The sequence below is a fragment of the Notolabrus celidotus genome, chromosome 6 (genome assembly GCF_009762535.1).
Source record: "Notolabrus celidotus isolate fNotCel1 chromosome 6, fNotCel1.pri, whole genome shotgun sequence".
NCBI classification, from domain to species: domain Eukaryota; kingdom Metazoa; phylum Chordata; class Actinopteri; order Labriformes; family Labridae; genus Notolabrus; species Notolabrus celidotus.
In genome coordinates this window covers 12,077,125-12,091,292 of record NC_048277.1, presented here as the reverse complement: position 1 = coordinate 12,091,292, position 14,168 = coordinate 12,077,125, and the positions used below count along the sequence as shown (strand labels likewise).

Here is a 14,168-nt window from a genome sequence, read left to right as displayed (position 1 = left end):
TTATTTTGCCCATAAAATAATATACAGTTGTGCTCATAAGTTTACATACCCTGGCAGTTTTCTTGGGTAGTTTCTGTTGTCATTATGATATAAAAAGAGTAAACACAGTTGTTTCACAATAAATGGCTTCACCCAACCACTAACCATGAGTGAAAAAAAAGTTTTGCTCTTATCATTCATATTCCCTGAAAAATGGCCCAATAAAAATCACAAATTCTGCCAGGGTATGTTAACTTATGAGCACAACTGCGAATAAACATTTTCGATGTTAAGCAACCGTGTCTGGTTTGACCCTTTGTACTTGCCATAGCTTATCGTGTAGAAACCAGGAAGTCAAGGAAGTAGTTGGCAGAATAAAAATTGAACATGTAGTTAAAGGGGAAATAATGAAGTTAAAACGAGTTTTGTAAAACAAGGTCAATCTTATGTTGATGTAAGGAACATTGTGTTTAAAAATGCGCTAAATGTAATTGTCACCCTTGAAGTTGATAATATGTGCGGGTCGTTAAGGAGAGTTTTATTTTGAAAACCCATCCGGAAGTGTTCTGTGTGAGGATGCAGAAGTTCATCTGACAGTCTATGATACTTATTAACAAGAGCTGCTTTTCAAACAACCCCCTGACTTGTACAGGTGTCGGACCATGTCCTCCAGTGCTGGAATTCAGATACCGAACCGTCTGCCGCTGCTGCTGACCCATGAAGGGGTGCTCCTCCCGGGCTCTACCGTCCGGTTCAGCGTGGACTCTCCACGGAACATGCAGCTGGTCAGCCAGCGGCTGCTGAAGGGGACTTCACTGAAAAGCACAATCATTGGAGTGATTCCTAACACCAGAGACCCAGAGCACGACACCGATGACCTCCCCACGCTGCACAAGTAATAAACACTGAGTAATGTAGCTGGATAGAGAGGGACACAGCTGACCCTCGTCCTGAGTAGGCTAAATTACGGTGTTGTTGTTGAAGTGATAAAGAACAGCTGGCCGTACATGGAGTCCTCAACAGGATCCGTCACGAGCTGTCATTAAACATAACATAGATGTCCCCAGGTAATGATAGGATAATAGAGAAGGAAGGACTGCTTTACTGCACACAATTTCTTTTTTCTAATTTATGAGACACTATCGGATTTTTACAATACATTTGTGTAAGCTGGATTTTAGATACTTGAATAACAATCATCTGCAGGAAGTATTGGCCTGTACTTTAACCCTCCTGTTACCCTCAAATTTACTAACATCTTCTAACCTTGGGGTCAATTTGACCCCAACAATTTAAACCTCCAGAAACCGATTGTTGTTACCCAGGTTTATGTGTCAGGTACGTTATGTTATGTATGTGACCTCAATGTCATCCAAAACAACCAAAACAAATGTGTGTAAAATGCTGAAATTTCTTATGTTATATATACAGCTAAAACAGCCTGGGGTCAAATTGACCCCAAGGAACATGGATGCGTAAATGTTTTTCACATGAAATTGGAAGATATCAACATTTTAATTTTATGTTTTCCAAGTTGTCCCCATTAAAATAGGAAAAGTCATGAAATATGAAGCCAAAAATATGATGTTAATCATTATGGGGTCCAATTGACCCCAAGGGTAATAGGAGGGTTAAGATGACCCTATTCATTAAGCACATGTTATAATCTAAATGAATACATCTTTGTTTTTGTGTGCCGTGGGCGTGGTCGTAAACACTAACACTATGAAGAGGGACCTATCTTAAAATATCTTTGTTTGAACTTTGAAACCTTATTGTAAGGCCCTGGCAGCACCTGTGCCAACTGTGGGAGACACTGACTAACATCAATGCAAATTAAATGTAGTTTAAGCAGAACAGATCTAACCTATATATTTTAATGGCAACAAGTCATGCTCATCGAAACACATTTTCTTAATGATGCCAGTAAAATGAATGCCTGCTATACAGGTCTTAAAATATTGGGTTGTATTGGTATTTTTGTGTTATGCACAGTGTGTAATGTATGCACACAGTTGCACTGTGATATCTGTTCTAGAAAGATCTACAGTTTACCAGAGGAAAAAAAACATGAGCACAGTCACATGGACTTTCACCTTTCACTAACAGTCTGGTTACTAAGTAGCAATGGTTTGTCTCTGTGTCTGCTACATGTGCTGGAAATCAGCCTGTTTTTCTGAATGTGTACTAATTTGTGATAGACTGTCAAAGATGCAGCTGTACATGATAAAAAGGGACATATATTTTCCACTGTCAGAGCCCATTGGTGAGTCACCCCTCTCTGTATCTTCCTGGTACTGTACTGCGGCCTCCCACTGCTTCTTTATAGTTGGACCAGATGAATTCAAAGCTCCTGGAATCAGGAGATTAAGTTTTAAATAGAAAATAAATTATAAGAAATTCTAGGCCTCTGTGGTAGACCACAGTAATAGGGCATGGATGTTGCTTCTGGTTATCCAATCCACTCTTCCTTGAATACAGTGCATGTGTCTTTGATTTAAAACATCTCAATTCAACCACTATCGACACACACACACACACACACACACACACACACACACACACACACACACACATACACACACACACACACACACACACACACACACACACAAACACACACACACACACACACACACACACACACACACACACACACACACACACACACACACACAACTACAGTCATCCATTCTGTGGCAACTGCAGCTTTGCATTAAATCCAAGCATTGAGAGCCCATAATCAGAAACATATCATGTCTGTGTGTGCAGAAGGCAACAGGGCTATGGAAGCTGCTCACTCACTTCTTAGAGCTTCATTTTTTAATTAATTCCAGTGACACTGGAATAAGTCTTGTTAATGTAAACTCTGGCCGCAGCTTATGTTTTTAAATGAAGCTTTGGCTCTTAGTAAAATGCTGACAGCTCCTCAACTTGCCAAGAAATCACTGCAGCAATCACTCTAAAAGATCATAATTATTTGTGTCACTAAGATTAGAAAACTCATACGTTTTCTTGACAACTCTTGTCTTAATTGCAACATTTAGACCTCCCATGCTGCATGTTTTGGCTGAGCAACAATACATAACATTATTATGAATCCCTTATGACCCCTGAACTGTTCATCAAGTCTCTTTTCAAGGAAGTGCTGACTGTAAAAGGCAGAGAAGCAAAGATGCTGAAGAAGGATCTGTATCAAATTAGAAAAACGGAGAGAAGACACTTTAATTGCTCATTTTGAAAGTGTCGTTGCAGAAAAACCAACAAGGGAGCGATTTTTTTTTATTGTCATTAATGTTTTTACTTTTCATGCTTTGCTGGATCTAATAAACCATGAAATAGTAAAGTTTGGTCATTAACTGCTGTTTCAATTAGAGTTTTGTTGAGATTTTATCCAAACAGAATTAAGACACTTTATATTCTAAGACAGGGGTTCCCAAACTTTATAGCCCAAAACCCACAAAATATAGGTGCCAAAGACTTGCGACCCCCACTGCCCCTCAAAGTGATTTAATGTGGCTTCACACCAAACTGCTGGCGAGTTAGTGTGAGCTAAAGAGGCAAACTTTAAGCCTTCTAGCCAACAGCTACAGTGTTCCTGTCTGTCAGTCTTGTCAGTCAAGTCAGTCATGTCCTTAAATGGGCAAAACTCGTAATCTTAATATCTGCTGGACAGTCGCATTGTAAAACAATTCACCCCCCTGTACAGTGTGTGCCGATAGAGAAATTAGCTACTCAGATCGAAGCCGTTTTTTGAACCAGGCTGTAAACATGTTTATTATTGCTGTAAAGATCGTCTTTTTTGAATTGGTGTGTATGTGGTTTCTGGTGTTTCTCCAGCCAGCCTCAAGCGGACGCTTGATGAACTGCAGTCTATAACAATTCCGCATGGGCTTCATATTTGAGACCGGAGGTTGCCGCTTGGTCCAGACCCACACTTTGGGAACCCTTGGTCTAAGAGAAATGTTGCTATCATGATCAGAGCAGGCCGAACTGTCTGTAGCTAATGCTTCTACAGTGAGTTCTCTGTAATCATCCACCTCTCACTCTGTCTCCTTGCAGAATCGGTACAGCAGGGATAGCGGTGCAGGTGGTAGGCAGTAACTGGCCAAAGCCCCACTACACTCTCCTCATCACTGGATTGTGCCGCTTCACCGTCACAAGTCAGCTTCAGGAGCGGCCCTTTGTCTTGGCCGAGGTAACACTTATTTTATATCACACCTTAGTTTATTCAGCCAAAATACACAACTCTCTTAAAGTGCGATTGTGAATAAATGAGCACTCTGAGGAGTTCTTTGTTTTGGGCACATTCTTTGTTATTCATCAAAACACATTGAGTATATCCTGAAGCTCTCACAAATGTGTTAAATGTTTTCCTTCCTCCAAAAGTGTGAGCGAAGCCAAATTTCAAGTGTTTGAAGTCCTGCTGTGTTTACATATACTCCTACTTGTTTGTGTCTGAGAGTTATAGCCACATGTTGCTCAGGGGGATAGTTTAATATTAGTTCAGTCAGACAACTCACGTTTACTTAATAAGTTTATTGCAGCATACAATTGTGTTTGGCGTGTGGGCTCCGACTTCATTACTCCTCGTAGATTATTTAAGCAGACATTTAGGAGCAATGAGATAGGACTAACCCCCCTCGGAGCCCGCAGGTGGAAGCCGGGGAGGAGGTGGGGACAACTTCACGCAGCACTGAGCAGAACAGCAGAGCACTGCAAGCAGAGGCAGAGACGGGGAGGCTTGACGTTTAAATAGACCGCTGAATGAGGATGTTGAGATCAGCTGATGAGAGGTGGTGACGTGTCAGTATGATGAGCGCGGCTCGAGTTGTCTGCCTGAACTAGCTTGCAGGCGGCGCTCCATTAACGGGACTATGTTTCACATCGCACATGCAAACATATCAGTTCCATGTCACCAATAGAGGTTATAAAAAACACATCTTTAGGAAACCTTAATAACGGCTGCAAAGTACTTTTTCCATCATCTCTGGTTTCATATGATTGTAGGATTAATTGAACTGTTGATATTTACTTGTTGATTAAAAAGTTTCCCTTAGCATTGCTCTTGGAGATTATTAAAGAGTCCACATTACCCAGAGACTATATCTAAGTGATATACTTCTTGAGTGATCTCCCCAACTCTTTTGTTTTATCCTAATGCTGACTCCCAGAAAGAAAAACAGTGTCCAAATGTAATTCTCCATGTCTTTTAATGGAAGGGTTGGTATTTCTTCATGTAGAAAGGAGAGATGGACCGCCTGCCACTTTGTGGGGAGTGCCCAGAATTAGTCAGACAGTGAGTTTACTGTACATGTGGAGTTTTTCTTTGAACAAAGTTTCACACAAAAATGCAAGATCACAGAGTTTCCTACAAAATGAGACAATAGTTTAAAACTAGGACAATGCACGGGCTGCTTGTGTGCCTTCATGTGTGTGCTAAAAGACCAACAAGTCATTCATAAAGTATTGCTTACAGTGCTTCTTTCTGTTCCAAACTGTGCAGGGGTCGCTTAAATCTCCTGCTTGAGTTCCTTCCTGTGAAGCATTCTCAGAGGTGCATTACAGATTACAGATGCACCATTACTAATAACTTCATTAAAAGGCAGTATGGGACAAAAAACTTGAGTTAGTCAGGGAGTACGTCAGTAGCACAAATACAAAAGTCAACTGTATGTGACTGCAGTGTGTTTCTTTCTCTGTGATTAAAAAAACACTGCAGGTGGAGCAGTTGGATAAACTGGAACAGTACACGACCCCAGTACCAGAGGGGGTCACGGCAGAAGATGGAGAGCTGGGGGAGCTGTCCCAGAAGTTCTACCATGCTGCAGTACAGGTGTGTGTATGTATCCTGTGCATATGTGACAGAAACAAAAAATAAGAAAGAAAGTTTACAATAGAGGGTTAGACTTTCTCAAGAGTGAAAAAGTAAAAATTTAACTTGACTAAAGAAATCAAAAAACAAATGTCACAGATTATAGAGAATAATTTCTTAAAAAAAAGACAGATAAGAGCATCTTCTTGTCATTCATACATTGAATTTAGTACATAGGGTTTTTAATTTGGCCATGACAATAAACCAGTTATGGTGGTTCTTGAGTCCTTTTTTCCCAAACTAGATCTGTTAAGTCAGAGACACGACCATATACAAAATCTCACCTAATACACACTTAATATCAGAAATATTTGTAACTCGCCTTTATCGGATCTCTATGCACATCCACAAAAGTTTCTTTGGTCACAATCTGCTGTACAGTCCACTTAGCAAAGCATTCAAAAAATACATTGATATTCTTAATTTTAATGAACTCATACAATAGTAGATGCCCTTTGCACAGCACTAACAGTCCTATGACAGGTTTCACTTGTGGCTTAAACCTGATGAAGCCACATATTTAAAGACGTTGTTTGTGCGAAAATGAGGATCGAATAAAAAGAAAAAACTATTCAGCCCTCCTTTGTGCAGTGTTAGATTGTCCCCAACCTTACCAACTTTTAAATCATTACTTTAAACTACAGATTTTTACTTCTCGGCTCTTAACCCAGCATGAGAGTTGTTTTGTCTCTGTCTGTGTTTGCTCTTTTATTTGCTTCTATTTCATTTTTTACAGCGTTTTTGTTTGTCTTTGAGTATTTTTTTTTTTTATTATTATTATTATTAGTATTATTATATTTTTTTATTATTATTATATATATTTTTTAAAGTGTTTCATGTTCTGTGTGTTTTAACTTATTTTACCTCACTGTGCAGCACTTTGGTAAACTTTATTGTTTTTTAAATATGCTATATAAATAAAGTGGATTGGATTTGATTGGTGAATTTCTTAGACTTAATCTTTATCAAACTTTAATGAACCCATCCGAAGCCTTGTCTTGTCTTGTCATATCTTATCTTTCTATTGGAACACCTGCCGTTCGCAGTAGGATAACACAGCAAGGAATTTACAAACCTCATCATCATCATTCAAAATATTTTGGAGATGAGCTATAAATCAGATTTATTACAGAAGCTTCATGTCCATCATTTCATTTACACTTTATACCTAAGAGTTTTTTTCTCCTGGCCAGTAAAATGTTCAGAAGCTATGAGATGTCAAAATGTATCTTTTTTTTTTCCGTAACAAGAAGAAGGAAACATTCATCTAAATCAACTCAGCAATAAATGTGATTTGTCATGACAGTAACACGGTGAGAAGGATTATACTTGAGTCAGGAAAATCAAACCAACACTTTCAAAGACCTCTAATTACTGTGGTCTATACTGTAAGAGTTAAGATGACAATTCAAGTAGCTGTTACCATTTTTTATTACAAGCAAGGCTCACTGAGGAGACAGGAGAGTGTTATCAATCTTCTTACCCTTACATTTTGGAATGTATGAGAGAAATATCCTGTGGCATAAAATAAATCCTGTTTTATCCCATGTCATCATGCTTTAAGAACACCTGCAGGCTGCGGTGGTGTAGCACATATGGAAGCAAAACTATAACTCAAAGTACTCACAAGCTTATTTACCAGTTAATCAAATGGCATCAAGATGTTTCTTATCCGTCTTTTGGTTAACAATTTATGTCAGAAATGTTTAACTCTCAGCTTGAATTCTTGTTAAACTGAACTCAGTGAAAGAATTCCAGAGCATTGAAATGTTTCTTCTTTTCGTTTTAACAAGAAGCACACAACACTCATCTCAGACATTTTAACAGCAAACATGTGATCTACCATGAGAGCAACCTGTTTTTGTGAGGAGCTGTGCTTGGTAATGTCTGTAAACCAAACACCCCTGTGTCTCTGCTTGGGTTTGTGTAGTTGTTAGGTATGTTGGATATGTCCGTTCCAGTAGTGGCCAAGTTCAGGCGTCTGTTGGACAGTCTTCCAAGAGAAACTCTTCCGGATGTGGTGGCCTCCATGATTCGCACATCCAACAAGGAGAAACTTCAGGTGAAGAGACTTGTCTTAGCTAAAATTATTACCATGTTTGTAGCTATACATTTGTGAACAGAATTGGTTTCGTGTAAATATTTAAAGAAAAAAGTATTTTATTTCCCATCAACATTTTGTTCCCCTGTGTTCTGTTCAGGTCCTGGATGCATTGAGCTTGGAGGAGCGGTTTAAAAAAGCTCTGCCCATGTTGAACAGGCAGATAGAGGGACTCAAACTGCTGCAGAAAACCAGGAAGAGAAGTCCTGACAACGAGAAGAGGGTAACAAACCTCCACGTTTCTGCTTCTCCTGTCAGTGTTGTCTGTATTTATATGCCTGCTCACCCCTCTATATCTTACTCCTTCAAGGTGTTATCAGTGCGCAAAGGCGGAGTGCTCCCAGGCCGACAGTTTAATCTGGATGAGGAGGATGAAGATGAGGATGGTAACGACACAGCTGCCTTGGAGAGGAAGGTCCACGGGGCCAACATGCCTGAAGCTGCACTCAAAGTCTGTCTCAAAGAGCTCAAGAGGTGAACTTTTACTCACATTAAACTTTCACTTTCTCATCACAAAGCATGCTGATTGAAGATCACTCCATCATTTGTGTTTTCTGTTACCTGACAGTAAGCTCTGGAAAATCAGCTTTCATCTGTAGGGATGTTCTTAATCAAACATTTGTCAAGGGATGTAACGATATGAAAATCTCCCAATAGGATAATATTATGATGTCAAGTCCATGGTTCAATATTTATCATGATGTTTAAAAAAAAAAAAAAAGATGTCAGGACTTGGAAAAATGATGATTTCTGTAGCTCTGATTTGCTCGTGATGTTGACCAATCTACAGTGAGTTAGATGCTCTAAGCTTGCATGAGGCTCTGTGTAACTTCAGATGGAAAATTGTACTTTGGCTCCAGCATGTTTATTAACCGTCTGAGTCCATTGATGACAACAGAAAGTATCTGTAGGTCTTTTTATTCAGTGATACATCTTGTTAACTGTTAAGCTCTCACACGTATCAGGAAGTAAGGCTTTAAAATCGTCCTATTTGGGTTGATGATTAACCAAGTGGCTTCTCATATTACTTGTATTCCCAGACACATAGGACAGTGCAGTCTGTCAGTCTGCACATTTGTATTTGTCTGTCCATCATCTTTACCCCCTTCTCATTTCTTGACACCAGAAAAACTAAATGCTTCCACACCTCAGATTTAAAAGCTGCTGGAACACTGCACTTTCAAAATCGTAACTCTGTTCTCCCTATTTGTTAGTACCTGCGTCCACCATTTTCACTCTGAGGCAGCAAGCAGAGTGCAAAGGATGAATGGCATGTCTCTAAATTTCCCACTTCCCTCTACTCTGCTCCACTGCAGCTGACATGAAACCTACACTTTTTACCTGGAACGTGTAATTTCATACCGTCACAGATTCACAACAGTTTAGAGACACTTTGGTTTTTGTGATATTGGTGATACTGTTATGTTCTTATTCTTTTTTGAAGAAAAGACACAGGCTGGTACCTTTCTTTATCCAGTGACATCTTGCATAAAACATTGAAATTCAAAAGAGTCTCTTCACAGAAAGTTTGATATTTTCCTGAAATAATGCGTCATTTTTGGAGCCCTCTCAGTATGTTTTGACCCTTCACATTCTTGCTCAGATTTGATATTGTCGGATAAAGTCTTTCGTCTTTAATATTTTATTTCTCAAATCAACAGTCAGAGTTGTGTTCATTTTCTCTTGAATTCATTTTCATCCAGATTGAAGAAGATGCCTCAGTCCATGCCCGAGCACGCCCTGACCAGAAACTACTTGGATCTGATGGTAGAGTTGCCGTGGAGCAAAAGCACTAAAGGTAAATCAAGTCTGAAGGTCACCCAGAGGAGGTGAACAAATGCCAAATGCATCAGATATTGAACTGTCTCGTACTTTTCAGTGTTGTCTTTGCAGCATTTGTTAAAAGCCTTTTCATAACATCCCATCTGGTGGAAGGTAAACATGTATCCCAAGAGTTAAATACTAATAACTTTCAGCTGAGGCTTAAGCGTAAGGATTTTCTTTGGACACATTTATCCCCAGGAGCCGTTTATTCATCCTGAGGATAAATCTGAAACATCCTTAGTATTGTCATTTCTATTGAAATTGGTTAAATAGTTAAAGCTGCAAAGTTGGACATTTATATAATAACTCCACACATCTTTTACTGTTTCGGGTTCGGTCCCACAGGTTCCATGAATCCTTTTTCCAGCAGTGAATGTTTCAGCTCCACAGAGCAGACATTCTCAGATGCAGCCAACCAGCCTGGGAGCATAGTGTAGCATTTAGCAGTTAAATAGAAGGATATGTAACCCCAGCAGCTAGTAGAGACCAAAACAGAGCTTCACAGATTTACACTCAGCAAAATCCAAATGAACAGTATCTTCTGACTGTATAAACTGAGGTGGAAACACTTGTTTCAACAGGCTTTGGCACTGCTTCACTATGTTTCTGCTGCTGACCACAGTCTGCCTCTGAAACCATAATCTCAGCTCAGTGGGTTAGATCCCAAGGTCAGAGTTCAGCATGTGCTGCAAATACACTTGAAACATCTTTCTGACAAACAATGTGGGAGGATTTTCTGGCCTGGATAGACCAGAAAAATCTGCCAAAGCATTCTGGGAAGCTTTTCCCAAAATTTCAAGTAAACTTTTTTTCTATTGTCCTCTCTTCCCTCTCACTTGCTCTGTTTCTGCTGCTCCCTTCAGTGACAAGAGTTTTTTCTGTTTCTGTCTGGTATTGATCCGAACACATGCACACACACATCTTCTCACACACACAAACTGCAGACTGCCTGGACATTGGAGCCGCTCGTACTCTATTGGACAACGATCACTATGCCATGGACAAGCTGAAGAGACGTGTGCTGGAATACCTGGCTGTCAGACAGCTTAAGACTACACTGAAGGTGCTCCTTACAGATTTGTCAGCCCAATAAATATGTAGTTATACGTTGAATGAAGCAGAAACTGACTGTTTTAAATAAAGTTCAGTCTTGTTACATTTATCTATACATTTCCTGCCTATCCTGTGTCCTCAGGGCCCCATCCTCTGCTTTGTTGGGCCCCCAGGAGTCGGTAAGACGAGTGTGGGACGCTCCATAGCCAGGACTCTGGGGAGAGAGTTTCACCGCATTGCTCTGGGAGGAGTCTGTGATCAGTCTGACATCCGAGGACACAGGTGTGTAATTTAGTGACTTAACAATACATGTTTTATCACTACAGAGGGAAGACCACAAAATTTGATGAAATGTACACAGATGTACTGTTAGGACTGTTAGTCCACAGATGGTTGATGGATTTAAATAAAAGGCTAGACATCTTCTGAATTTCACACTGATTTTGTTGATTATCCTGTTAGTGTGTAAACAGACACAATCCTCTGTAACACATTTGCAACAACAGCTTTATAAGGTGATAATAAGTCGTTGGGTTTACAGTTAGGTGGCTCTTTGTTCAGAAGCAGCACATCGTTAAGTAATCAAGTTTCAAACATTATAACGATGTGCCACAGCAGTGTGAGTGTGTTGTTTTTAAGGTGGAGCTTCTGTTGGCCCTGAAGATGTAGAGCACAGCGCTCTCTGCTGCTGAGTGAGACGTAAGCTCTGAGGAGTGCTACATTTGGACTGCATTTCAAACATAGTCATCAGAAAAGACAAATACAACAAGAATGATTTAGCTAATTATTCTCCTTTAGTTTGCTTTAAAACTGACATGAAGGCAGTTTGTCTGAGTGAAGGAGTAATGAAATGATTTGTCAGTCAGTTCATTTGGAGCACACGGGTTCAACATGCGATCAGACCTCCTGCCAGTCTATCTTTTAAGTGAGGCTGTGAGTGATATACAAGTCAGATGATTGACACGCACATGTTCATTTTAAGGCTCTGCAGATTAAAGGCTGCTTTTTATCATGACATCTGAGCACGTTTATAGGATTGGACTGCACATCAGGGTGGGACCTCAACATCACGTATGATGTAGAATCACCAGAGACAAATCTGTCAGGGACTATATTTTAATCTTGTCAGGAACACACGCATTAGCTCTGAAGACTGAGAAGGTTGTCAATAATGATGATCATTACTTTCTTGGGAAATGTACAATATCTTTGGTCTGTGTTAGAATACAAAGGGCTGTAAATTGAGTAAGGATGGTACAAATTGCAGCATGTTTTTCATTTAACTCGGACTTAACAGTTAAATGAAAAGCTTTTGAGATTCTTTCTTTTTTCACTTAGCTCGTTCATCTCATATTTTACCTGCAGGAGAAATATTATTGTTTCCATGTATGCAGCGGTCAGTCCAAGTTTATGGCATTCCCAGCTGACTACCATCTCTGTTTTTAAGGTTACATCTCCCTCTCTTGTATCTATATCACTTAACTGGATGGAGGCTTTTAGGCAGATGGGCTGATGTTAGAGACAGCTTATGTTGTAACACCTGAAGCCTGGCCCAAGAGCACTGAAGTAGCACTGAATATATTTTTTTTTAAGTTATGTTTTTTGGCAGGGGCTGCACGGTGGTGCAGTGGGTAGTGCTGTGCTCACAGTGAGAAGGTTCCTGGTTTGAGTCCCCGGTCGGTCAGGTGCCTTTCTTTATGGAGTTTGTATGTTCTCCCCGTGCATGCATGGGTTCTCTCCGGGTACTCAGGCTTCCTCCCACAGTCCAAAAACATGCTTATCAGGTTAATTGATCACTCCAAATTGCCCATAGGTGTAAATGTGTGCGTGAATGGTTGTCTGTCTTCCATGTTTGCCCTGTGATGGGTCGGCAACCTGTCCAGGGTGTACCCTGCCTTCTGCCCAAAGTCAGCTGGGATTGGCTCCAGCGACCTGTGACCCCGAACAAGATAAGCAGTCATGATAATGGATGGATGGATGGATGTTTTGGGGCATTTTTCCATTTATTGGATAGGAAAGCTGGAGAGAGACAGGAAATGTGGAGAGTGGGGAAAGACATGCAGCAAATAGTAGAGGCCAGGAGTCGAACCTGCGACCACTGCAATGACCTCTGTACATGGGGCGCTTGTTTGGACCGCTAGGCCATTGACGCCCCAGATTAGCACTGACTCTTAATGTGAAGCCCTTCTGTATGTGTGTTTTCACCAGTTGGCAAGTTCAGGTGTTTGAAAATAAGTCAATGCAGCTGTGCGAAAAAAGTGAAGCTCCTCGAGTGTCTGCTTGAAGTTTGCTCCAAAAGCCAAGGACACCCAATTAGAGCCCATAATCAAATGCTTCTTTGTAAAACTTCACAGGGCGGAGGGGTTATAACTCATCAGTTATGACTAAGGTGGCATAATTAGAGGTGCAGCTGATCTGACTGACAGGTGGGGGTGCTGTAGCTATTGATAAATTAAATAATTTCAGCTTGTCGTAAAAGAAAAAAAACAACTCTTGGACAATCAATGTTGAAAGATTATTTACAAATTCACCTTGTGAGGTTATGAGCCTGACATACTGCATTACTCTGCATTACTCTGTGTGCAGTGTTGCACATTTAAAATCAAATCTTTGAGATTCAGCAGAAACAGCACATCCACTCAGTGTTTTCTCGACTGATGCTTCAGAGTGACTTTTGTTTAGGGGGCAAATACAACTGCTGTTTTTGAGGAGCCAAACAGAGTATCTCTTGTTGTTGTGTGTCTGTTACATCATGCATCCTTTACTGTAACTAATGCAACTAAATCATAATGAACAGCAGTGTATTCACAACTATTAGCTGACTCACTCTTATTCCTTCTCCCCAATGAATGAACAACTGAGTGGAGCGCTGCTGCCCCTCAGCTTACCTTTGATCGTTCTGTTGACAGCCTTGTATGGAAATGCATCTGAACTTTATACAAAACAGGCAGAACACAGACGCTCTGACGTGATGTTTGCAGTGTACTGTATGCTGTTTGGTTGGACTGATAAGAAACATATTTTGGCTCATTCCAAAGTGTGCATGTATTTTTCAGAGAAGTGACATGGCCGCAGAGTTTGTCTCACATTAATGTTCAGAGAGAAGACTAAACAGAGCTGAGACACTTTCTTGCAGCCAGATGTTGAACATGTGTCTGGCATACCAACTGCAGGAGTGCCAGATATAAAGATAAAGGTTCTCCTGGGCTCATTTTATTAAACAATTTGTTCTTCTTTTGAATAACATTCTCAGAAAGGTAAACCACTCCTGTAGTGTCTTATTAAGACTTTTATTTGGTGCCTTATTTCCTTCTTGGAACACCAGTCACTGCACAT

At 40.3% G+C, this 14,168-nt stretch overlaps 1 protein-coding gene across 1 annotated transcript in view; it reads left to right on the top strand.

Moving 5' to 3' along the window:
• The first annotated feature begins 317 nt into the window (after positions 1-317).
• The window catches only part of lonp2 (lon peptidase 2, peroxisomal), a 35,696-nt gene continuing 21,845 nt past the window's right edge, over positions 318-14,168 (top strand). The window contains exons 1-10 of the mRNA XM_034686421.1: positions 318-433; positions 632-874; positions 4,042-4,177; positions 5,702-5,815; positions 7,785-7,916; positions 8,056-8,178; positions 8,266-8,429; positions 9,659-9,753; positions 10,724-10,842; positions 10,975-11,114. Of these exons, the coding sequence (XP_034542312.1) occupies positions 426-433; positions 632-874; positions 4,042-4,177; positions 5,702-5,815; positions 7,785-7,916; positions 8,056-8,178; positions 8,266-8,429; positions 9,659-9,753; positions 10,724-10,842; positions 10,975-11,114 (1,274 nt within the window). The 5' untranslated portion in view covers positions 318-425. The remainder of the gene's footprint in view (positions 434-631; positions 875-4,041; positions 4,178-5,701; positions 5,816-7,784; positions 7,917-8,055; positions 8,179-8,265; positions 8,430-9,658; positions 9,754-10,723; positions 10,843-10,974; positions 11,115-14,168) is intronic.